The sequence below is a fragment of the Leptodactylus fuscus genome, chromosome 1 (genome assembly GCF_031893055.1).
Source record: "Leptodactylus fuscus isolate aLepFus1 chromosome 1, aLepFus1.hap2, whole genome shotgun sequence".
Classification (NCBI taxonomy): Eukaryota; Metazoa; Chordata; class Amphibia; order Anura; family Leptodactylidae; genus Leptodactylus; species Leptodactylus fuscus.
This window is the reverse complement of record NC_134265.1, coordinates 138149228-138176644: the sequence shown is the minus strand read 5'-3', so window position 1 is coordinate 138176644 and position 27417 is coordinate 138149228. Positions and strand designations below refer to the sequence as shown.

General features: G+C 39.8%; 1 protein-coding gene across 2 annotated transcripts in view; it reads right to left on the bottom strand.

The window, feature by feature from the left end:
- Nucleotides 1-21457: 21457 nt before the first annotated feature.
- Nucleotides 21458-27417, bottom strand: part of SHC3 (SHC adaptor protein 3) — a 66237-nt gene continuing 60277 nt past the window's right edge. For both annotated transcript variants that reach the window (XM_075276899.1, XM_075276909.1), the window contains 2 exons: nt 24035-24321; nt 21458-21709 (listed from right to left, as the gene is read on the bottom strand). In XM_075276899.1, the coding sequence (XP_075133000.1) occupies nt 21581-21709; nt 24035-24321 (416 nt within the window). In that variant the 3' untranslated portion in view covers nt 21458-21580. The remainder of the gene's footprint in view (nt 21710-24034; nt 24322-27417) is intronic.

The following is a 27417-nucleotide window of genomic DNA, read 5'->3' as shown; positions in this document are numbered from 1 at the left end:
CATTTAGTTCCCAACAAAGCCCACGCACTATACAAAGCACAGAGCCAACTGGCGTAAGAAGCAGCCCTGAATACCGCTACCAGGAACACCAAATTTCCAAGATCCTTCCACAATTGATCCGACCAAAATTTAGCCTCCATGGCAAGGGGGCTGTGTCTCAGTTTATGTATTTGACCTTAAGGGGGAGTGACATTTACCTTCCGGACTTCAGATGTGCTTTCCCTTTATATTTTTCTGGACAATAAGCCACAAATAAAGTCATATCCAGGCGCAATATAATTATTATTATTTGCATGATCAAATCATTATTACTATCAACAGCAGTTAAAGTAACATGTTAAAGTAAAATAATATGATATGATAGTACAATTTATTGTGAAGTGATGGGTATGCACCAGAATGGGCGAGGTTTAAGTTTCTAACTTTAAGACATTTATGAGACAGAAAAGTATGAATATGGTGCAGATTTCCTTTGTGCAAATTTTTGCAAAATAGAACGTAACGTGTGATTTATTTACTTTATATTTCTAATCATAAATAAGCAAAAAGGTCATCTTTTACTACAACAGCAGCATAACATGATGTGATAGTACAATTTATTGTAATGTGATGGCTGTTAGAAATAAAGCATAGTACAACAGCGCTATCTAGTGTTCATTCTGATTATTGCGTACAACTAATAATTGTCAATCACGGTTAACTTGCTATAAAAGAAAATAGTTATCTTTAAAATATTTAAGTAGTTGAACTGTTTTTTATCCATGACCAAAACTTTCGGTATAACATTTTCATATTTGGCTTAGAAGCAATATAGAATTTAAATTCAATATATTATTTAATTATTTGTAAAACTGAACCACAGAGATATTAATTTCTAGCAAATTCAATATGTTTTACTAAAAGATTTAATGGGTCCATTCACTTTCTACAGTATATTACTGTCTGTTCACTGACAGTACTCAAACCCATTATAGCGAATGTTTTTATTACTATATTGACTAGCACTTTTTTACTCTGCCAGTAAACCAGGGGTCTTCAATTTAATGGCCCTGTGAAATGCAATATGCAAGGCATTACAGGAATAAAAAAATTTTTGTGGTTCTCAATTTAAAAAAGCAGTGTGAATTTAGCCTTAGACAGCAAGTGAACAGTCAGATCTTGTTTATGTGTAGCAACTAGAGATGAGCGAACAGTGAAATATTCGATATTCGTTATTCGTTTCGAATAGCCCCTCAATATTCGACTACTAGAATGAATATCGAACCCCATTATAGTCTATGGGGAAAAAAACGTTCACCAAGTCCACTATGACACCTCAGGAAATGATGCCAACACCTCTGGAATACAACTGGGACAGCAGGGGAAGCATGTCTGTGGGCATCTAAGAAGCCCTATGAACTACACACTTTCCACACTCAAAAAAACCTTTATCAAAGTGGGAAAATACCTGTAAAACTTCTTTCCTCCCCAATTGGATGGACAAAAACCCAAATTTTACGCTACAGAAACATTACCAAGCACCCCTTTAACTCACGTTGCCCATGACAACCACAGTTGGAATAGGCAATGGGAAATCCAACAGTACCCACCCTTAACTGCCATTGTGTATGTGTGTGTGATGTGGTAAGACCTTCAAAAATTCACTTTTCTGGCCCTTAACGTGAGCCCTTCCAAATTAAGTTAGAGGCCCTTAAACTGAGCTACTAGCAGAGATTGAGGCCCTTTAGGTGACTTCAGCCTTTTACCAGCAGAGTTTTAGACCCTTTAACTTAGTTCAGCCTTGCACCAGCAGAGTTTTTTGTCCTTTGGGTGAGTTGAGCCTTGTACCAGCAGAGTGTTAGCCCCTTTAAAATTGTTAGCCCCTAAAACGGTGGTTCCAGAACCATCACTCTCATTGTGTGGGATTGATGCTGTGGATTGGACTGAGGACCCAGACATTGACCTTGATTTGGATTGGGAAATTGATAACATTTTGGCATCAAGTCCTGAGGGTAACGTTTATTTAGAGGACCGCAAAGGTGGAGAATTGGCTGCAACTACTACCGGTAATGGTCCTCTAATATCGGACTCTACATTACCTCTACAGGGTTCTGATCAGGTGTTAATAGTCCAAACAACATGCTCCAGTACTTTAGATGCAGATCAGAAACCACTTTCCCTTCCAACATCAGATTTAACCAAGCTTCAACATCATCATGCTGCTGAGATGGAGCCACTAAAGGAAACCTTGCCTTCCAAGGCATGTTCTGGCGCTGTGACTGAACCAAATCTAAGCACAGAGTCCTTTGCAACTGAACAAAATTCACCAGCAGTTTTTTTGGCCCTTAGGGTGAGTTGAGCCTTGCACCAGTACGTGTCCCGTAACATCAGGAGGGCCCTAAATTCTGCGCTTTGCACAAAGTTCCACTTGACCACCGATGAGTGGACAAGTGCATGCGGCCAGGGACGCTACATCTCAATCACGGCACACTGGCTGAATGTAGTTGAGGCTAGGACAGGGTCCCAAACTGTGGTGGCCTGCCTTGTCTCCCCGCCCAATATTCTTGGCAGGAGTGCTGAAACACCACCGTCCTCCTACTCCTCCACCGCCGTTAAATCGACCCCAGCTACGAGCTGGAAACACTGCAACACTGGCGTGGGGAGACGTCAGCAGACCATGCTGAAGCTCATCAGCTTGGGGGACAGACAGCACACAGCCTTCGAGGTGAGGGATGCCATCCTGGATAATATGGCAATGTGGTTTTCGCTGCTGCACCTGGGTCCAGGCATTTTTTCGTGTGTGATAATGGACGGATCCTGGTAGCGGCTCTGGACCTTGCCAGCATCCAACATGGTCCATGCCTGGCCCACATTTTGAACTTATTGGTGCAACGGTTTTTAAAAACGTACCCCAATTTACACAAACTACTAGTTAAAGTACGGCGCTTGTGCGCCCTCTTTGGCAAGTCTACAGTAGCTGCTGCTAGGCTCAATACACTCCAGCAATGCCTACATCTGCTTGAAGCACCGGCTGTTGTGCGAGGTCACCACACGCTGAAACCCTAGATACCATATGTTGAGCAGGGTGTGTGAGCAGCAGAGACCTTTGATGGAGTTCCATCTCCAAAACCCAACGGTTCATCAAAGTCAGCTCCCTCAGTTTCTGCACCATGAGTGCCCATGGATGGCAGACTTATGTGAAATCCTATCCCATCCTTTCCACTGGACACTTTACAAACTCACTAGAACCTCTATGAAAGTGGATAAATAATTTGAAAACTTCTTTCCTCTACATTAATATGGACAGAAACATAACTTTAAACCGAAAGAAACATTAGCATGTGCTCATCACAATTCCTGATATGACAGCTGCGTTAAGCAGGGTGCAGGGTACAACGCAGACCAGACCAGGAACTGGTGTTACAATGGCTAGCAGATAATGCTTCCAGCTGCTTTTCCACCAGCCAGTCAGCCACTACCTGCAGTCGTGTTCATACCCAAGAGTCTGCCCGTCCTTCCTCCCAACATGCCCAATCTTCCCAACAGAGTCATCCCACCCTTGCCCCTTCCCAGGATCTATTTTCGGGTCCTTTTACTGTTTCTCCCTCTGTTGAACCACTGCCCGAATCGCAGGAGCTACAAGACGACTTTGTGTGTCCTGATACCCAAATACTGGAGCATCCGCCATTTCCTACCAATTTTGTGGTTGTGGACCCGCAACCAGCGTTTCTCGGCCTCAGCGATGATGACGAGACACTGTTGCCATCAGGGCAAGCTATGGTTATGTGCGGTTTGGAGTAAGTGGAGAGTGAGCAATTGGAAGAGGAGTTGGTGGACGACGAGGCCACCGAGCCGACATGGACAGGGGTGATGTCTAGGGGAAAGCAGTATAGATGTGGAGGCAAGCTAAGCAAGAAAAAAGGTGGCAAGAGGCAGAGGCATGGACAGGGGTGATGTCTAGGGGGGAAAGCAGTGTAGATGTGGAGGCAAGCGCAGCAGCAAAAAAGGTAGCTAGAGGCAGAGGCATGTCCAGAGGCAGCAAGGCCAAAGATTTTCCATGTACTAGCCACTCGCGCAAAACTCGGCCATGTTGGCAGACTTATGTGAGATCTTGCATGTCTTTGAGGAGTCCACGAAGAGGGTCAGCTGCAATGACGCATTAGTGAGTGTAACAATCCTGCTCCTGTGTGTGATGCAAGAATCCCTCATCGCCATCAGGGATAATGCATTGTATGCTGAGGAATCGGGCATAGGAGCAGAACCATTCCGGCAGAATAGTCAGTGCACACTCCTGTCCGCTTCGCAGCATATATTGATGGAGGAAGAGGAGGATGACGAAGTGGCAGATGATCTCATTGTCACACAGGAGGCTAGCGGCACTCCCTGGCCAAAGTACCACCACTTAGGGGCCTAGTGTCACCAGGAGGGACAAGTATAGGTACATGTTGCAGGAGTACCTGGCCGACCACAGCCCTGTCCTCTCCGATGCCTTTGCGCCCTACACTTAGTGGTTCTACAAGTTGGATTTGTGGCTGGAACTTGCGCTATACGCCTTGGAGGTCCTTTCCTGCCCTGCCGCCAGCGTGCTATCGGAAAGGGTCTTCAGCGCAGCTGGTTGCATCATCACGGATAAGCACAGTCGGCTGTCAGCTGACAGTGCTGACCGGCTGACTTTCATCAAAATGAACAGCCAATGGATAGACCCATCATTTACATGTCCACCAGTGTTAAAGAGGTTGTCCCATCACAAGGATCCTATCTATACTGCTGGTTAATGTGGATGTAAGACTTTTCCTAAATACACTGCTTCAGCAAAGCTGCTTTGTTTGTCCACTGTCTTACTTTATACAATTCATTGTTGACATTCCCTTGACTTATCTGCTCAAAAGTCAAGTGATGTATCTGCTGCTCTCAGGGGGGAGGGAGGAGGGGCTAAGTGCAGGGAGCGAGCCTGTGTTTCTAGCTATTCCTGTGTCTACACCACCTGACCTAGCTTCCTGCTATCAGATAGCGGAGAGGAAAAAATCACAAAAATGATATATAGATATGGAGGCAAGCTAAGCAGGAAAAAAGGTGGCTAGAGGCAGAGGCATGTCCAGAGGCTCAAGACAGCTGCTTCACACAAGCCAGGCCTGAGGCAGCAAGGCCCAAGATGTTCCCTCTTCTGGCCACCCGAGAGAAACTCACCCATCGAGGCCACGTTCTTCGATGGTGTTGAGATTATTCAATGTATACACGGAGGACAAATTTAGTGCGGTTTGCACACTTTGCAAGTCTAAACTGAGTAGGGGCTCTGAAAAGAGCATGCGCTGTCATTTGGAAGGCAAGCCCTGGGCTCAGTGGCAGAGAGCAAACGCAGGACAATCGTCGCCCGGTGTTGCCGACACTGTCTCTTCCACTGTTTACAGTGCTGGTGCTGCAGTCCAGACCACCAGCCTGGACAACTCCACATCTGTCTCTGACACTTTGGGGAAAGCCTCTTTGAAAGCCTACTCCTGCGCTGCAACCTCGACCACACCTGCAACCTGTAAGTGCTTCAGCACTGAGGTGTGGAGACGTCAGCAGGTCGTGCTGAAGCTCATCAGCTTGGCCAACAGAAAAAACACTTCCCCTGAGGTTAGGGATGCCATCGTTGATGAGACGGCAATGTGGTTTTCCCCGCTGCACCTGGGCCCAGGCATGTTTGCGTATGTGATAATGGCCGGAACCTGGTAGAAGATCTGGAGCTTGCCAGACTCAAGCACGGTCCACACATGGCCCACGTTTTTAACTTGGTGGTGCAAAGGTTCTTTGAAACCTACACCATTGTGCCTGATATACATGTAAAAGTGCGGCCATTTTCGTAAGTGAAAAGTAGCCTCCGCTAGGCTGAAAATTTACTGAGCCACTCTTCTACTTGTAACTGCATGATAGAACCTGCATGTGTATACTCTCTTGAGTTAGAGATAGATTGGAGCCCCTGCGTTTTAAGTTTATGTCCCATTCAGCTTCAGCCCATAAACAGAGATGTATTTTGTGCCCATTAGTGCCAATTCAGCTGTGCCACCCCCAGGATTAATTCTTTTACCCCTCTTTTGTAGTTGCCACTTGCCCCAGCAGCGTATACAGTGTCAGGCCCACCATTCAGCTTCAGCCCATAAACAGAGATGCTATTTTATATTTAGCTGTATACCACTTTTATTTGGGAGTGGAATATAACCAGAAAAGCTGGATTCGGTATATATATATATATACTGTACACAGATTGTCTGTATATCACTTAGGTTTTTGGGGGTACACACCGAATAAAGCTGGATTGAGCATATATAGCCTGACTTAATTGCTGTGTATCCCAGGTAGGTTTTTGGGGGTACACACCATTAAAAACTGGATTGAGCATATATAGCCTGACTGACTTGTTGTGTATCCCACTTAGCTTTTGGGGGGTACAGCAGTAAAAACTGGTTTGAGCATACATGGACTGACTGAATTGCTGTCTATCACACTTAGCTTTTGGGGGGGTAGACCCTTAAAAATTGGATTGAGCTTATATAGCCTGACTGAATTTCTGGGTATCCCAGGTAGGTTTTGGGGTTACACACCATGAAAATCTGGATTGAGCGTATATAGCCTGACTGAATTGCTGTGTATCCCAGGTAGGTTTTGGGGTTACACGCCGTGAAAAACTGGATTGAGCATACATAGCCTGACTGAATTTCTATGTATCCCACTTAGGTTTTGGTGGTACACACTGTGGATATCTGGATTGATCATACATAGCCTGACTCAATTTCTGTGTATCCCAGGTAGGTTTTGGGGGTACACACCATGGATATCTGGATTGAACGTACATAGCCTGACTCAATTTCTGTGTATCCCACTTAGGTTTTGGGGTTACACATCCTGGATAGGAGGTAAGGGGCCGTATTCACTTCCTGTTCCCGACTCCTGCTCACGGCCACCGGCACTTCCCCTGTGGCCGTGAGCAGGAGCTGAGATTGATAAGTAAGCCCACGGGCCCATGAACCCCACAAACAATATCATTATACTTGAGCATTGGTGAACCTAGCTCCTCTGCTGCCTGAAGCAGATGATCAACCCCACCCAACCCACCCCTTATTTTATATGAGCACTGCACAGTACCACTCCTCTAATCCTCTATACTGTATGCAGGTACTGCATCACTCATCTAATCCTGTATACTGTATATGAGCAGTGAACATTACTATATCTCTAACACTGTATATAGGCACTGCACTGTACCACTCCTCTAATTCTGTATACCAGCAACCCCAACATTTTTTGTAGCAAGACCACCTTCATGCAAGCCAATTTTCCAGTGGTCTGGTGAGGTGGCAGCGTTTTCGGTGGCGAAGCAGGGTTGAAGCAGTTGGACAGCTCATAAGAAGCTCATAACAACACAATACAGTGCATATTTAATTATTAAAATTATACATTTCCCTATACTTTATTAAGGGATATTTCTCTGCATATCATGCATAACTTATTGGTGGCATGGACAGCTTCTTTAATAAAAGTATAGGTAGGAGGTGTAACGTCTCTGCTTGTTTGGGTCTCTGCGCCACCCTACACTTGCGCAGTGCAGCGCAGGAGGCATGCTCAGTTAGATTCTTTGCTTAGTGTTTTTCGCTGCACTGTGTGAAAACTGCTCTCTCTCTGTAATTGAATTTCCACCACACTCATCTCCTGCACCTTGTTTCCCTCTGTTCATCAAATAGTTAATTCTAGCTTTGCCTTGTGATTGACAGCCCGTCTACCAATCAAGCCTAGGGCAAGTCCTGGGCTTCATATATACAGGCCATTAGCCCACACAGACTTGCTGGCTATTGAGACTCTGTCCTTAGACTTTGTCCCTGATAAGCTTCTCTTTCTGCTACTATTGTTTTTACTGATCTCTGACCCTTGGCTTTCCTTGTGACTATTCTCTTGGATTACGATTCTGTATTGCGTTACTCGACTGTTACTGGACCCTTGGCTAGCTGACCTCCCTTTGTTGTTGTTTGCTGTGAGCTTTGGGCTCACTGTCTATTGTGCCCCTCCCCCCAGGGTTCATCAGAAGCTACTGGGGTATTGCTGTTCTAGCAATTCCCTTACAGGAGGGGCCTCACTCAGTTAGGGGTGATTTTGAACCTTTTCCCTCAATACAGTATAGGTAGGTCAGGGGGGGGACTATCACTCAGATGACACTATTACTGTAATTCTGTAAGACCAGAAGGGGTGTAAAGGCGCACACCATAGAAGTACAATAGCAGTTTAGGTCCGAATGAAACTACTGGGGAAACATCAGGTTTGTCCAACACATTATCTTAGTGCTTCTGGCAGCCTCTGCTCTGAAGGGGCTGCACTCTGCAGCAGTAGTCAGAATTAAGGGGCCTTGAGATAGGCAACATGCTGACCCAGCGGTCCACATTCCAGTTGGCCCATCAGAAATGTTCCCAGTGACATACATGGCCAACCCTCCTCTGCCTATAATTCTTAATATATAGGGGCAGAGAGGTCCTATAAACCTGTATACAATATATGGGAGCAGCAGAGTACAACTCCCTTAATTTTGTATACTCTATATAGGCACTGGATCCTACCACTCCTCTAATACTGAATACTATATAAAGGCATTGCAGAGTGCCATTTCACTAATCCTGTATATTGTTAATGGCACTGCACAGTACCACTCCTCTAATCCTGTATAATATATTGGCACATCACAATACTGCTACTCTGATCCTATATACTGTATATGGGCATGGCACAGTATCATTTTTTTAATCCTTTATACCGTATATGGGAACTGCACAACACCACTCTCCTAATCCTGTGTAATTCATATGGGAACTGCATAATTGAATTCAATGTTAAAAAAAAGAATACTTTCATCTGCCTTCTGCTTTTAGATGCAATATAAGTGCAACACTGTGTTTTTTCATGTAGTAAGTGATTTGGTTCTGGTATCTAGTCAGACTGTAGGTGTCAAATCATAAAGACTTTATCCCCCCTTCATAACAGAGTCCATAGCAGTCTTAATCCACCCCTGCTGTTGCATCAAATTGTATATATTTAGAATCCAAAACACTAGGGTGAACATCGGGGGCATAACTTGAGGGGGTGCAGAGGGTACAGTCGCACTGGGGCCCAGGAGCTTTAGGGGGCCCATAAACACTGGCATCAGTATTGAGATTGCAGCTTCCATATGGCCCATAATCCAAGGAGACCCCCAGATTACTCGAACCACACTAAGGTTGATTAAACTCCTTACCACCTGTAACCATCACTATCAAGAATTCGCTGTAGGGATGAGATATGTGGCCCTGGACAAAAGATTGCACTGGGGCACACAAGACTTTAGTTACGCCATTGGTGAACATAGCCTAATGTATGTATGTGGTCGACAAAGATTATTGTTGAAGGTTTACAATTTAGGATTGTGTGTCAGAACAGCAGACAATGAAGAAAGTATGGTAAGAAGTAGTAGTGAAGGAATTATTTTCTGCCATTCTCATTTTAAAATCTTGACTGGTATGAAAACATATATGAGGGATACGGCCACTGGGCCAGCAACTATGTAAAAAACGTCCCCATTTACAGATATTGTACAAATTTGCACAGCTCCATAACATAAAACAATGTTGCATATCAATATATGCATCAAATAATTTTAATTAAAAAGACAAACACAAATGTTACGATTTTTTTCCCAAATGGGATTTTTTTTCCATTAGCATATTTTATTAAAGATAATTATGTAACAGTGCCCTTAGCGCTCATTTTCAACAAATTCAGATGCAAGAAATACATTGGTACAGAAAGCATACTGGAAACAAAAATTGATCTGACCAAGTTTTATTCTAATATTTGCTCCACTAAATAGGATGTTGGACTGATTTAAAGCTGTAACAGTAACACATTTTTTTTCAATAGACTATAAACCAAAAGGTCTGCAATAGCAAAACAGAACAAAACTGCATTTTCTGGATATTAAGATCCTTTTCGTGTTAGTCGTGCTTGTTTTACAATCAGGTTTGGATGGACATGAAGAAAGTATCTTTGTTGTCAATTGAACAAACTATACAAGATAGAAATTTCTTTCGGTACACATATGCAAATAATGCCAAAGCCAACATAGCAAGCATTCATTTCAAATTGCTGTTATCTGTGTTCTGCATTAAGGCATTTGCTTAGAAAATCTACAAAGAAGACCGTGATAAGGTGGCCCTTTCAGTATTATTACATTCATATGTATTTATATATGTATTGTTAAAAAGTGTCTTGTATTAGATTATAAAAAAGTCAAATTTGGTAACATCATAGCTGCAAAACTAGCCATGATTGTCACGTTCAAAAAATTTGTACAAATTGCTGTGGTTTACCTATCTGAATACAGGCGTATATTACTGATAGGTTTTAAAGCAACAGGAAGTAAAAGTCTTAATATGTCAGGAACCAGAAGCTTTGTAGACATCTACAGAAAGAACTGTTTTACATCAGGAAAATAAAACAACACTCCAAATTCATATATATATATACTGTTATATTATATACCGTTAAACCGAATGACTGAGAATAAATAGAAAGGAATACAGTGCAAACAGCTGCTGTGAGATTCAAGAGGAACCAACATTTTGCATTACAGGAATTAATCAATAGAATTTGGACACAATTGTCACATTTGCATGATGAATTCAAAGAAAATACAGTATATACAGCTTTAACATAGTAAAAACTAGGAATAAATAGTAATAAATAGACATTCTTAATCTAAAGATAGAATATATATATATATATATATATATATATATATATATATATATATATATATATAATTTCTAAACAATAAGCTTTGCATTGATAGAAATACACCTCAGGCATTAAATTGGCGTTCATCGTTTTTGATATTCACAAACTTGTAAAATGAGGGATTTCTACATTGATAAATACTTTACAGAAACAAGTGCCATGGAACTGGTGGAGTGAACCACCCTAAATAAAAGGCCTTACTTAGAAACTTGCTACAATTGAAATTGCCCTTATTCGTAAAAGTGCCCAGTACATTGAAAAAAGGCTGGTCCATAAAATACAACTTCCTTTGTCTTGACAAATTTGATGTGCCTTATGTTCAAAAAGCATTTTATCCTAGAAAAAAATCCATTGGACTCACAATGTTAATGCAAATCCGTGCCTTTAATCTTATAGAAGTTCAGATAGAATCATGCCATGCTTACAGTACACCATTCACATTCAGAAGTCTGCTATCCATCAACAGTATACTTTGTAAAATAATGGATAGAAATACACACACATACATCTATATACTGTATAACAGATCCCTAATGGTAAATAAAAGGTCGCTTGCTTAGAATTGCATAGGGACAGCTGAGATTATAAACTTTTACAGAACAAAGACAGATGTATTGGAAACCAATTATAGTGACCCCTTCTTAAATAAATGCAATACAGAGAATGTGTGTGACGTAGGCTTAAAGTATACACTGTCTACCAATAAGTATTTGGACACCCACGACTTCCACCGTTAAATAGAAAACAGCATTGGCATTAGTCACATGCAAGGTGCATGAAGTTGTCCGATTTCGAGAAAGGGGGAATTGTGGGGTACCACAGAAATGGTTGATCCTTAAGGAACATAGCAATCGAACTGAATTACCCAAAATTGACAGTGGTCTATGTAATTATGAAGTGGAAGGTGAATGGTGATTGTCGGAATGTGCCCCGAGTCAGCAGACCCCCAAAACTGGGAGATAGAGACCGACGAGCACTGGCCAGAGAAACCGCACCAACCGATGGCGCATATACACCAGGAGTTTCACCAGGCATCCGGGAGTTTTGTGTCGATCGATACCATCCTTAAGGAAGCATCTGCTGGGTTCTACCAACTACTGTATATGAATAAATGTTTTCTATTCTACCACAGGCATCTAAATACTTATTGGTAGACAGTTTATATATGCACAGGCTAAATGAATGCAAAACATGAGTGAATAAATGTATTTTCCAAAACCCAAATCTGCTTGTTTTTAACAGACCCACAGACCTGGTAACTAAAGGCTGCCTCCTAGCCAAATGTCCTTGTTCATATTTCAACACATAACTATCCCATATACGTATTATTCCTACACTCAGCCTAGTTATAACATTGCATTTTTACAAGGCTACAACTAAACAGTATTAACAGAGATACACCACTGAAGGACACAGGAGGGGGCGACTGGCCATTTGTAGGTGCTTTCCTTTCAAAATTGATCTCCTTAGAAGAATACATGCAGTTAAAAATCTCTTTAATTTTAAGCCTTATAATATATATATATATATATATATATATATATACATATATATATATATATACACACATACATATACATATATATATATATATATTTCCAACCTTTTATTCAGCTGTGGTTATTTTGGATTTCGTTCATAGTTAGAATTGTTAGTGAAATTCTGAACAGGTTCTCATATTGTTTCACATTATAATGGTGTAGGAATTTGTTCAGAGACACAAAATTAGGCGTGTTTTATTGTTATATACAAAAACGGTCCACACTTCCCACAAGTACAGTGAATAAAAAAAATATGGAATAAGACATACATATAAAAACAAGATACTTAAACGTGATAAAAGACAACAATTAACTGTACACAAGAAGGCTGCTTTTAATGTCCTTATGTTACTGTTGAAGCTGTTTTTATTTTCTTGCGTTTTTTTAGCTTGGAAGAAGATTAAAAAACAAAAAAGGGAATGTAATCATGTTTATATATATCTGAAATATGAAGCACATTATCATACTGTATCTGTATACTGCATTATTTGTTACTGCATCACATGCATAATCCTTAAAAACTTTCTTATGACACCAAAAAAATTATGGCCGCCAAACAATTAAAAAGGGCTTCCAGAAAACACTCCATTTCCTCTTCTCAGGAAGTGATATCACATCTCAGTCCTATTAAAATGAGCTGCAGGATGGCCATGTGACCAATTGACGTGATGTCACTTCCTGAGAAGAAGAAGTGACATGGTTTCTTACAGAAAGCAGTTATTTTCTCTAATCCTTACAGAATTTCCTACAGAAAGCAGTCATTTTTTTCTAAAGCTGGTTAACCCCTTTTAAAACCCACTTTGTAAGAAATTATACTTGTTAATAGTGTGTGTATATGAGAAAAACAAAAAAAATATATAAATGAGCCCTTAAAAGGGCAGTCTTATGCAATATTTTAGATGTACAACTATTTGTCTCTATAATACTCTACATTTGGTTATTAAAGCAGATGTTCATACATCTTGAATTAGAACAAACTACAAATACAGAATTGAACTACTCTACAGCTTAATTATGCCAGACTGAAGTTTTGTTTTTATACAGAGTGAATTAAAATGCGATACCAATATACAGGAGTCTGCAAACACTGTCCAACTCAATGCTAGATGCCACAGATAGTGAGTGGATACTCACAACATACATTCCAGACATTCATGGAATATCCATTGATCAGAGATCAGGGAAATCCAACCTATAAGACACTTACTCTGTTAGTATGTAATGTGTCTGCACAACAAAGTAAGTTATAATAATTTTGTCAGGCATCTCCATTCCGCCATGCTTTTGTCCAATTCTACTGTGCCAACTTTTTTGAAAAGTGGTGCGTGGGGCGCAAAATGAACAAAGGTAGCAATTGTACCCAAAAAAAATTTGCATGTCCAACCAGGCTAACATACAACTTTATATCCGAACAATAGAACAAACACAAAATTGAAAGCATCCCACACTGTCCTTCATAGGTAGAGCCAATTTACTAAAAATGTCCACATTTCCTAAACTACTTAACATACTGCAGTCCCTGCCAATATCATCGAAGCCCAATTTTTTTTTAACCATAAGATAAAATATGTTAATTGTCTTTCTTAATTTCCTGTATCCCTTACTGTGTGGAGGGATCACTATGGGACATTATACTGTGTGGAGGAGCTACTATGGAAAATTTTACTAAGTGGAGGGATCACTATGGGACATTATACTGCGTGGAGGGTTACTATGTGATATTATACTGTCTGGAGGTCATTTTGGGACATTATATGATGTATAAATGGGGTCAGGAAGAGGGGCTATGTTGTGAGGGCCCCAAGGCAAAATTTGTTATGGAGCCCAGTCTATGCTACTTACGGCCCTGATCATATGCAAAATGTTCTTCCTTTAATTGTAGTTGCTTTCCTTACTTTTTTTTTTTTTTTAGTAACCTGAGCGTAGGAGAGTCACAGCAGATATACCAGCATGTCAGAGTGTACATTGCTGGTGAGGACCCTGGTAAGGAGCTCTCACCAGCAACTGTGTTCGGAGTAAAGAATGCAAAGCTACAAGGCAACAGGCTCAGGTGGCACCTCTTGCCATAAACTGAGCGGTGGCATTTTTTTTTAAATTGTCCACTACCTATTGGCTTATTGCAATATTTTACTAACCGTTCCAGCTTCAGTCCAGTCTGGCCTAGGATTCTGCCTTCAAGTTGTGGATACTGCAGTGCCCTCTGGAGAAAGAGGTCAGAAGTCAGACAGGAGAGGAGCTGGATTGGTGAGTAAAATATCAGCTGCTACCTGTTGGAATAATAAAATAATGACCAAACTTGAGCAGCAACAGGGAAGGTGAGTAAAAACAACAAACAATTATACTCACCTCTCCTAAGAGTCCAGTGGTCTTCCTACATCCTCTCCAGGCCTCTTCCAGCCTATGGCAGAACTGATGTGCCAAGCATCATTACATCATGGCCTCAGTGGTGCCCCCCACAGCATATGACGTCAGGCAGAGGCTTGAAGAGGATGTCAAGTACCACTGGATGCCACAAAGATGCCCAGGAGAGGTGAGACAAGATGAGAGTAAGTGTTCGTAAAGGGGGCATTATATTGTGTGTGGGCTAAATGAGGGGATTTTTTTGATCTGCAAATAGGGGGCATGACCTACAATTTTAATTAGGGGGCCTCATCAAAGATCACTCGGTTAGATATTTGAGAGGGGGGGGCGCCTTTTCATAGGTCATCTCAGGCAGCAGAGATGCGAGATTCAATCCTGAGAAGATGCAATAGTGGAAATAATGGAAGTATTAAGATTTATAAAATTGCTGTATTTACACCAGAAATGTTTTACTGTATTATGCGAATATTTACTTTCACCTTTGGGGTGTATACATTAAAAGGGTTCTCCAGGAAGTATTCCAGTACATACGTCCCCTGGGTTCTAGTGCAGACCAACCACTGGTTTCTTGACTGGTTCCGACGCCAGTTCATATGATCAGAACCAGCACCTTGACCTGGCCACCTCCCTCCTCTTTTGTGTTCCAATATAAGCTACCTGTAGAATGGGGGCTGGCTTTACTATTATAATTTTTATTTTGCAAATCACTATTGCACAGGTAACTAGTAGTGAAGACAGGAGAAAATAGAGAAGGCAAGGCGATCAGGGGGTGGGTGCTGACTCTGATAACATGAATCAGGGTCAACAGCAGCCATGAAGTTCTTGGTTCGTCCACCTCTATGGTTGATGAACCATGAACATCTTGGCTGGTTCTATAACCTAAGGAAGAAAATATAGAATCACTTCTTGGAGAATCTCTTGAAAAAAAGCACCTTTTCATTTTTCTACTTTTCTACATACATGCTAGAGATTCCTGGGACCAAGTGTAAAATCTGTATAGTGGCATAATATATTATTGCTTGTCGCCAACAGCAAACATTTATACATAATTGTAGGTATTTTTTGACAGATATTCAATGGCTCTCTATTAGTTTTTATTATGTATATAAATACAAATGCAACATACAGTACTTCTCCTCAAAATGGAATAAAAATGTCTCCCTAGTCCCACATTTAAAGAGAATATTTAAATTTTCCATTTCACTACATCAACATGCATGGCAGATACCAGATCTTTAAACGTGGTACAAAATGTCACACATTTCACAAAATAGCATCAATAAAAACTCATAACTGCCCACGAAAAAAGCTTACAAAGTTCAATAGACATGAATGTAAATAATTATGTATGTCAGAATATGGTGATACATTTTTTTTTTTTCAAAAGTTTTTTTCTTTACAGTATCAAACCATAATAAAGACTATATACATGTCATTGCTGTAATGGTACTGATCTACAGAAGGAGGTAATGTCTCATTATTACTGCACGTAAACATTGTAAAAACAAAACCCTTAAGAAAATGGGGCACTTGTGTTTTATTACCAATTACACCTAATTCAGAATTTTTTTCCAGCTTCCCATTACAATGGATGAAATATTAGAGAGTGCCATTAAGAATATAAATTTCTCATGCCGTAATATGGGTATTCAAATAGAAAAATAATGGCTTTTGGAAGGTAGAGAGCAAAAAATTAAAATGCAAAAATGCAAAATGGCTGCAGGAGGAAGGACTTTAAAAAAAATACTGAAACCCTGTAATTTTAAATTTGGCCAGTGAGACTCTTAATAGAATAAGGCCTCGTTTACATCTGCGTTGGTATTCCGTCTGGGGGAGTCCACATGAGGACCCCCCGAATGGAATACTGAACTCAACTGCAAATGGTGTGGCAGTGAAAGCACACGGACCCCATGGACTATAATGGGGTCCGTGTGCTTGCCGCCAGATCTCCGCAGGGATCATGCGGACAGGAAAGTAGTTCACAATCTACTTTCCTGCCCACATGATTCTTGCGGGCAGCATGCGGCCAGCACACGGAGCCCATTATAGTCTATGGGGTCCGTGTGCTTTCACTGCACAGCGCTTGCAGTTGCGTTTGGTATTCCATTCGGGGGGTTCCCAAGCAGACTCCCCGAACAGAATACCGAACTCAGATGTGAATGAAGGGTAACACCTTCTGATCTATAGAGATGAGTTTTCCCATTATCATCGCAGGCAGAATTATAATGGAAGGTGCTCCAGTTTACACATTCCCGTGATTCAGAATACAGACCAGATGGCTTGACAATAAAGACAGAAAATAGAGTTTTGCAGTGAGGAAACTAAAAATACTGATGAGAAAAAAGTTAACACAAGTAAGTATGCATAGCTTGTCATATACTTTTTGACAAATCCATAAGAACTCACAACTCAACATGGCCTTCTGTAATACTGTTGCCTAACCAGTATCATTATGTTTCACTGGTCACTTTTAAGGACAAGGAATTACATTTTTACAATATAATGCATATTTTACTATGGGTATTTAACCTGATGGAAAGCCACCTGTCTAAGATCACTACTTGTAACATCTCTTTTAGGTCAAATAACTAATTATTTATTATATAAAGAGACATATATACAGCTATGTACATGTCAAAAATAATGTCTTGGGTAATAAAACACTATGATTTTATCTTCATTAGAGCGTATGTAACATAAGTTCCGCGTAATATAAGTAACGTACACATGCTATGCTAAGTGTCCCATGACAAAAAGGGAGCCAGATTATCCAAGTTTGCTACCAATACAACCCACCTGTACATGCAAGTGAGGTGGGAAATAAACAAGCATGTTTTTACAACAATTTGCAGCATGGCACCTTGGCCTAAAGAGGTTATTCAGTCTCTATCGAGACATGGCGGCTGCCAGTATTGTTCACAAGCCGGAAGCTGCACTGATCATTTGCTACACAAACTGTAATGGCAGGTTTTTGTACTATTTTGGAGTATGCATGACTTTTTGATCTCATTTTATGTAATGTATATCTGTCTGCAATCTATTACTTTCTACCTAAGGTAGGTTCTCCTAGAGAATGGGCCTGGGGCTTTCACTAGGCCCTCAGCCACCATGAAAAACGCTCAGCAAGCTCCCTCACATGTTACAAACACTATTGACTGGGACAATTTCCAGGATCATAACTAGTCCTGATGCTGGTGAAAGTCTACTGTAAAATGTACCCATAGTATATGGAGCAGGCAGAGCTCCTGAGCCCTCTCCATACACCTGACCTAACATGTATATGTATGTGAAATGTCAGGAAGGGGTTAATGTATGCATAAACTTCATTAGCAAATCCAGTTACATATATTAACAACCATATCAAAAGAAGACATTATGGAAGATTCCATTCTACAGTATTATGAGACGGAAAACTAATACTGCTGTAAAATAAAAACCCAGGGTTACATGAAATAGATATGGTGCACCACATTAAAGCTTGCCTATTGTTACAAACTCTTAATGTCTAACTTACGCAGCTGTAGACATGTATTCATTGTCACCCAGCCAGTAATGTTGTGTATAATTTCCATATTTTCCTTTACATTTCTGCTTTGGATTTCTGTAAGTACAAAATGGGGCATCACAGAAGATTCCAGGCAGCAGTCAGGGACTGGCATACATTTCTGGTACAACTCATGCCAGTTTTCTGCCCACAGTCACAATTTATGCCCAAAAAACAAGTCATGTAAAAGAAACTTTTTCACAACTGTACACCAGAAAACTGATGTACAAGATATGATAGATTGGGCCCATGTTTGTCTCTACATGCTTGCTAAGTAGATGGGTAAAAGGGGTCTTCCTCATATGATGTAAGGGCTCTGCTGTGTGCTAGGAAATAAATCATCAGCCTCGCCTCTGCTTCCGCCACAACCTTCTTTCTGTGTCTTACTTGCAGTTGTATCCTCTTCTTCCTTTTCTTCTATTGTTTAACACTTCTTAGCTAAGGCTCCACATAGCAGGCCACAGCAAAAAAGCGCTGTGGGAAAAACCTTGGCGGCAACGCATTGCGTTTTTTCTCGCAGTGCTTTTCACAGAAAATCCGCAGAGATTTCCTCTGCAGACATTCTGCTTCCATTATACCTATAGCCAAACCATTGGTGTTTGTGTGGGTATAATTGACATGGAGCAATTTCCAAAACTACAAGGGTTTTGGAAATTGCAGCATATTCGCTGCACATATTTTTTCACAATTATGAATCTCACCTGCTTCATAGGGACTGTAAAACGCAGCGGTTTTTGGTGCACCATTTCTGCCACTGCCAAACCATTTTACACCATGTGGGGCCCCTGCCCTAGACAGAATTTTTTGTGACTTTGGGTTTTCTGATAGCAACAGGAAGAGTAAAATGACTACAGGCTGCTCTAAGGGAAGGAAGATGCCAACTTGCTCTAAAATATAGTTGTTACAAAATGATATTGTATATTCATGTACAAAAAAAGTAAAAATTTTAAGAGAAACAAACATGGATTGGCTGCTGTTTGATCCAGTGATATATGCATCAGTTTGTAGACACAGCTGAAAGGGATTGTCCAAGACCCCAAATGTTTTGGATACTGATGAGGTTATCCGTATGTATTTGGTGGTGGTCTGACACCTATATCCCATACCGATCAGCTGTTCTCGCTGCCCCAGGCCACATAAACTGTATACATGGTATATGGCTGGAAGCAACTCTCCTCCTATTCAAGTGAATGGAACTGATCTGCAGTTCTCCACCGCTATCACTACCCCTAGCCATACATTGTTCTATTGGATAGGCCATCAGTATCCAAATCATCATTGACAACCATTTTAATCCCTGGATTTAATGAAATATTCCTTCAAAAACAAAAATGTGACACCTTTTATAAATGTAAAGCCCATCTACCTACAGTGCAGCTTCAATATACAGTACTTACATTGCTAGTTGCAGGATTTCAGTTGCTGTCAGGCCTATGTATAGCAATGACTGCCTGCTCCATTTAATAGCATCTCACCCATTTGCAGTAAAATCCAGTAGTGTCAGAGAATCCCAGAAGCCACAAACAAAGCAGTCAACCTCCTGTTTTGTTATTATCTGGATAACTTACCCAAAAATCTTACATAGGCACAATTTTGCATGGACATATTGGAAAAGCATTAAGTAAAATTAAAAACACAAAAAATAGTTGTCTATAGATGAGGTTACTGAAATGAACACACAACGTAATGATAATTCTCGTCACAATGACTTAAACCTTCTCCCCAGCTCCAAAAGCAGCAAAGACCAATCTATTCCGTTTCTTACGGACACTGTCCAGAAGTTCTCTATGTTTATTTTCTGCATGATTTTTTGGATGGCTGACAACCCAGTCTCAGGGGACATTGAAATCCTGTAGCTGTCAGCTCAATGCATTAAATAGTTCAGTACCTGAAACAAAGCCTATACCATGTATATAAGTGTAAATGTAATTCCCTAAAGTGAAATCTGTACCATCAAAGTGAAGCTACACTTCACAGTTATAATAGAAATAAATAAATAAGATTGTTATTATTAATGAATTATTATACTTCTCATTAAATCAAAGTTGATATTACCACACTAACATCGACCTATGCATAGCCATGTTATGTCCAGTCGGTTTATATATCACACATATATTTGGTTACCATAAATCCTTGACAGTTTTGATAAACTCATGTGTGTAGAAAATTTCCACATCAAATAAAGTGGCCATTGCTTACCATGCCAAGATCATTGTGAAATTTAAAGCGCTTCTTCTAGCATGCACCAACATTAGAACATGATGTATTCAATATGGGAAGAAATTGGATGAGATTCTACAGTACATAATGCTACCATTCAGAGGTAGCCAATGCTACATACTACTAATGCATTATAAAGATGAAAAAATATCTATGCTTTTCACCTATGCGATATATACATATAAAACTAGTTAGAAATGCATACAAGAAATTGTTGATAAAAATAACGATTTTATAGGCTGCGACACAAATAGGCCTTCAAATATATTATCATATATATTATGTTACATACAACAATACACCTGAAATACAATAAACTAAACATTGGGCATCATATCAAGTGATGCCTCAAAAGATACCTTTTATATATTTCATCGTTTTTTGATAAAATGCTTTTTGAATAAATACCACATAGGTACCACTATGCTAGCCTCATCAGTGCAAAGTTAGTTGAAAGTTTGTAGTACAATGGGATTGGAGTACCCCTCACCCTATAACCAGCTGAGACAACCTGTGGCTCATAACAACTAGAAAGCTGGACGTTCCCTAATCCTCCTGTATATAAACTGCTAACGTCAAATTGAAAAGCCCACAAAAAACCAAACCACTAGATTTTTCTTAATGCTATATAACAGTACATATTGGATGGTGTGTTCAAGCAATCACATCCACCAACAGAAAAAATCCTTCTGCAAAGATTCGCAACACCTTGCAGCACTAAGTAGTACAGTATTTCTCTAACTTTTGTCCAGTCTTCTTGTTTTGTGCTTATTAGTTAAAACCATGATCAGATCATGCAGCATTATATTTATTAAATCAGAATGCCGCCCTCAATATCAAGCTAAAGTACCACAATTATTGTTCTGTTATCATTAAAACATACCAGTCTTATTCTTTTCTCATAGTCTCCAAAAATATAAATATATTTATATCTATATATACATATTTTAGTGTATATATACACACACTTTATATTCACATTAAGGGATCAAACAATTTTATAAAAATTATGGTTCAAGAAGTGCCACTTATTGTATGGGTTAAGTAGAGTGTTTAACTCATACGATCTGTGTTCCTATTGCACTGACTTCTGATGCAGCCTCTGTAAAGATATACTGGCGTAGTGGAAGTGACAGTAATATCAAGGTCTCCCGTCTACGGGCTGTTTCAAGCATAATTCGCTTCCGGAGGACACAATAGGTAAATGGTTTTCCAGATGGTGATTGATGAGATGACCAATGCTGTCAAAGACGCGATCTTTAGTTCTAACCTGAAAGAAAAAGATTTGATACTCAGTTTCAGTAACCCTTTAATTCATCAGTATATGTTTAGAGATATTATACCAAAAGAGAGACCGGACTGTACAGAAATACTTTGGCTGAGTTCAGATGGGGTTTTTGGGTCAGGATTTTGACGCGGAATCCACAGGAAAATCCTGACAAAAAAACGCTTCCCATTGAAATCAATGTTCCCGCTTGCGGAAAAAAGAAGTGACATGCCCCTTCTTCAGGCTGAATCAGCCACGGACATCCACCTCGTGACACCTCCCTCCCGACTAGGTTCATTCATTTGGGCCTAATCCAGAGCGGAATGCCGCAACTGGATGCCGCTGCAGGCACAGCTAGCCGTTTTTTGGTCCAGAATCTGAGGCGGCCTCTGCGTCAAATTCCAGACCAAAAAACTCTGTCTGAACTTGGCCTTTGTGGTTCAAAATAATCTTCTAAAATGTAATGTGTTTAGAAGATAGCACATGGTATGGGAAATATATTTATATAAATTAAGAAAGAGATTAAAAGTCTATTTTTTAAAAACATAAGGTGATATATTAAGCACAAATATCGTTACAATATTCCCTTATTGCTGATTTATTGTTTTCTTCTCGATAGAAAAATGAAGCTATTGTGTAAGTCCATCATGATAATGCTTGTCAGTTTTCAAGACTGGAAAGATAAAGATGTAGTCATAGCAAGGTATGGCAGGTATGTTTTTATGAAACATATTTTTGATCTCACACATTTGTAGGTAATGAGCAATGACTAAAGGCAGACATCTGGTTCAATGATCCTAATAATAATGTGCACTGATGTGTGAATGTTAAAGCTGTTCTGGCATTAAAAAAAGTCCAATTTGGGCTTCTACCATCATTTCTAAATAGAATATTTTATTAAGGTCATGATTATTGCTGCTTATATCTACTTGTACCTGCATTATCGTATTTGTTTTCTGCCTAAAAGAATAAATATATACTGGGCATAGCTATATGAAGAGCAGAGGTAGAGATTGCTAGCAGGCCGTGGACACTCGGGAAAGGCCTCTCTACAACTTAGGAAATACCAGTATTATAGCTAGTACATGATAAGTGGGGATCCCGTTACAGAATTGGCCAAGGAGCTGGAAGGTACGCCTCTTCATACTGGGACATACTGTATTTGCTAAGCAAAATATGCCAGAATTCTAGCTCATATTTCCAGGTCAGGTTAGACCGAGGTGTCACGGGCCTTAATGCCCACGATCAATGCAGGTACTTGTCGCAGGCATTAGAGCCAGGTCTCTGCTGGCGACTGCCACTTTTAAACACCCGACATCCACCATACTATTACGGCTGATGTTGGGAGGGGTTAATTAACTGTTACTGGTTAGTTTCCTGTGCTCTGTAGATATCTGTATTCTTGATGACTGACTTTGGCTCATTTACTGGATATCCATTTACTTACTGAATTGGCTTTGAACTCTTGGACTTGACCTCGGCTTGGACACGTTTTTTAATGTGGATATTCTGCACCTTAGTAGTTTGACCTTGCTTTTTTTGCTGCATTTCCTTGTCTGTTTTCATTTTGCAGCTATTATTTACACTACCGACTAGTCTGCTAACCTGGGTCCTGATCTTGCCAAGTCCATCTGACCTCGTAGTGGGCTCTAGTGAAAACGTCGGAGTAGCCTTAGACTCTATCAACAGGGCAGTTCTTGTTCTCTATTATCTGCCAGTTTCTGCAGTTTGGGAATTGCTTTAGAGGCAATTCCATAAAACCTGGTCTAGTTTTTCAGCTCTATTACTTTAAAATGTAATAATAAATCTGCCCCATTAAGTTTCCATGGTTCCCAGCATGTCACATAAATACATAAGGATCTTTGCAAAGTGCAGTTACTTTCTGTGTATTTCAAGTGTACTTCCAGTGAAAATATGTGCGTTCTTTTATTATTGTATTTACATGTATCTCTGGCTACAATAAGAGACCATAGCTCTGTTCTTCCAACAGAATTCTGCTGCATAAATGTTTATACTGTTGCTACGACTGCTTTCCCTTATTTAGCTAATTTTTAACTGTATGGCAATGGCTATCCCCATTGCTACAGATATCCATAATAGTTCAATCTGGAAAATCCTATCAGCAGCGGAGAGCTGCAGAGATTTTAATATTAATACTTCTGGGAACAATACAGCAGAACACAGAAGCAAAAATGAAGCTCAAAACCCTGAATGATACTATAAAAACTCATTTAAATATAATAAAGGGTTCACATACTTAAATGGAGAACTCCAGGTACAGTACAACATACTAGACAACACAATGTTATATAAAAAGCAAGTACTTACTGTGCCTTCAGGATCTACCAGGAGAAGATGTTTGGCTTGTCCATTGTGCATGCCAGTTAGCACATAAGATCCAGGATTATTGATGCTTTTTCTTACAAGGAAATCACCATCCTTCTTAAGTAATTTCTCTGCCTCTTTCCTGCACATTTCCCCAACATACCAGTTTTCCGATTTCAGTTCTTCATTAATAGTTAACATGGCAGCTCTGGATAACAATGGACTGGAGCAGTCTACTGAAGCATCCTTATGTAGCATTGGCTGGTTCTTTAGAGCATCTTCAAATGGTTCTAGGGGAAGGTTATTAATTTCATTTCATGTTCATAGAAAATGTCAGTAATAAATAGGCAATTCTAGATATAAAGGACAAAATGATTATGTTAAGGCTAAGAGTAGCTGAATAGATAGCGGTGTAAGATTAGAAAGGGCAGAGATACTAGCCATAAATATGCATACTCTGCTATGCAGAAATATTTTCCATACCTAAAAGTTCCTTTATCCTACACTTATTCATATCACACCTTTGCATTTATTTGAGGAACAAAATTACCCAGCATCTCTATCAGTCATGTGAAACATGACAATGTACAGCAAAAAAGCATGGTATAAAATAAGCTTTTTTATGCCATTCACAGTTTTAATTGCTGTTTTAGCAGGTTATCTGTTCTCTCTGTTATGCTGCCTTCTCTGATAATCATATTTAGAATTGTAGACAATCAAAACATTTTAACAAATATAAATTGTTAAAAATGTTGCTGTATTTTAAAGATTCCCTCTTATCACTTAGTGGGAATGTCTTGAATAAGACTTCCTATATATGTGTGTAGAAGTTTGATGTTTCACTTCATTTGCCTATTGTACACCTGAGGAAGGGACGTGATCAGTTCCGAAACGCGTTGTATGTGGCTTAATAAAGGATTGTCTCAAAGAAGACCTCTGGTAAGCCTGGATTATTTTTATACCTTGGTTTGAACTAGTTCAATAGTCCTACTTTGATGTGTCTATATACGTCAGGGTGATGGCGATCTGGCAATCACTATTGTATATGGAGGACTTTCTTTCTTTTATATTGTATCAAGGGAGTTGTGACTATATCACAACCCCTTAAGGTGAGCAGCTTTCAATTAGCCTGTTTTTGTTTGAGATAGTGCTTACCGAGGCTAATGCACTAGGTACCTGCATGGTGCTTATTTTTTTCTGTTTTACCACTATATCAGATATGGTGATTTTTCGACAACCTTCACCAACCATAAAACAAAATATAAAAACATGGATCAACAAAAAAAAAAAAAAGGTTTATATTGTGCAGTTTTGCATGAGTTAAACTGACCCATAGAATAAGGATAATATATTATTGATTATGCTGTGAATGGCACAAAATTTATCATGTAATAAAATGCCAAAATTGACTGGGTTTTCTATTCGTTTTAGGATGCCTATAAGTCATAGGCACCTCAAAAGGTGGAAAAATATAGCTTATTTCCAAAAACAAGCATTCAGATTCATCAACAGAAAAAATAAAAGAAAAAAATATGGCTTTCAGGATGGAGTAAACAAAAACAAATGGTGTATCCTTAATATCCAACTTTTGTACTTATGGCTTTAAATAGGTTAGCCACCTTTCTAATATTGATGGCCTATTCTTGGTGTCCCATAGTATTCTGTATTGTATTCTGAACACTGCAGTTCCTAAATCTGCCATTATAATATTGTACGTCGAATGAGCAGCACGGATATCATATAAACCTTACAAAAGCCATATCGCCCAGGAACAGCTGACCTGTGGTGGTCCCGGCTGTCTCCCACAGATCTAAAATTGATGGCACCTAGCCTAGCGATAGATCATCAATAATAGAAAGGTCGATAACCCCTTTAAAACAGTTCTGTAAACAAACGAACAGACTGCTGTCATTGCTTGAAATATTGTTAGCTACATGTGGTACAACCAGACAATAACTAAGGAATTCTGGAATTCCTGCATGTGTGACTACCATAAATGAAGGGGTACTCCAGTTTTTATTTATTTGTGTATATAAAAGCATATCAAACAAGTCATGCGAATCTCATGCCCACTTTGCAGAAAAAAACGCAGTGCGGACATGTTGCAATTTTGAAAATCACAGCATGTCAATTATATCTACAGAAACGCCTGCGGCTTTCCTATAGATATAATTGTAACAGAAAGTCCGCGGAGGAAAACTCCGCAAACTTTCTGTTGAAAGCACTGTGGAAAGAACCGCAGTGCGTTCAAGCAGTGGTTCTTCCAGCAGTGCTTTAGTTCTGCAGATACGGCCTGTGGGGCCTTAGCCTTATTGTGGTTTTTATAGGTATAATTTTACTGGGCATAACATGGATATAAGTTTGTGACGTTGTCTTGGTGTGGACACAAGTGTAGCACTTTATAAGTGATGTTGTTCAATAAACTATTACTCACCCCATCCATAGGATGTCATAATGCAGCACATAGAACTAACCTGAGGTATACTGTCTTTTTAGCCACTGACTACTGCACTCATATAATAAAGATATATGACCAACAATTCAATTACAAGTATATTAAAGTAATTCTACATACAAGTAAATTAAAACCAGAGTTTCCCTTTAATTTTTTTATTTATTTTTTAACAAAAGAGATGACAATGCTGCTGTTTCCACCATTGCAGCCATGGCACCAGCGCATATAGTTGATATTGTTTGCTGACTAATTTTTCTTGATAGATAGATAGATAGATAGATAGATAGATAGATAGGATACAGTGCCTACAAGTAGTATTCAACCCCCTGCAAATTTAGCAGGTTTGATAAGATGCAAATAAGTTAGAGCCTTCAAACTTCAAACAAGAGCAGGATTTATTAACAGATGCATAAATCTTACAAACCAAAAAGTTATGTTGCTCAGTTAAATTTTAATAAATTTTAAACATAAAAGTGTGGGTCAATTATTATTCAACCCCTAGGTTTAATATTTTGTGGAATAACCCTTGTTTGCAATTACAGCTAATAATCGTCTTTTATAAGACCTGATCAGGCCGGCACAGATCGCTGGAGTTATCTTGGCCCACTCCTCCATGCAGATCTTCTCCAAGTTATCTAGGTTCTTTGGGTGTCTCATGTGGACTTTAATCTTGAGCTCCTTCCACAAGTTTTCAATTGGGTTAAGGTCAGGAGACTGACTAGGCCACTGCAACACCTTGATTTTTTCCCTCTTGAACCAGGCCTTGGTTTTCTTGGCTGTGTGCTTTGGGTCGTTGTCTTGTTGGAAGATGAAATGACGACCCATCTTAAGATCCTTGATGGAGAAGCGGAGGTTCTTGGCCAAAATCTCCAGGTAGGCCGTGCTATCCATCTTCCCATGGATGCGGACCAGATGGCCAGGCCCCTTGGCT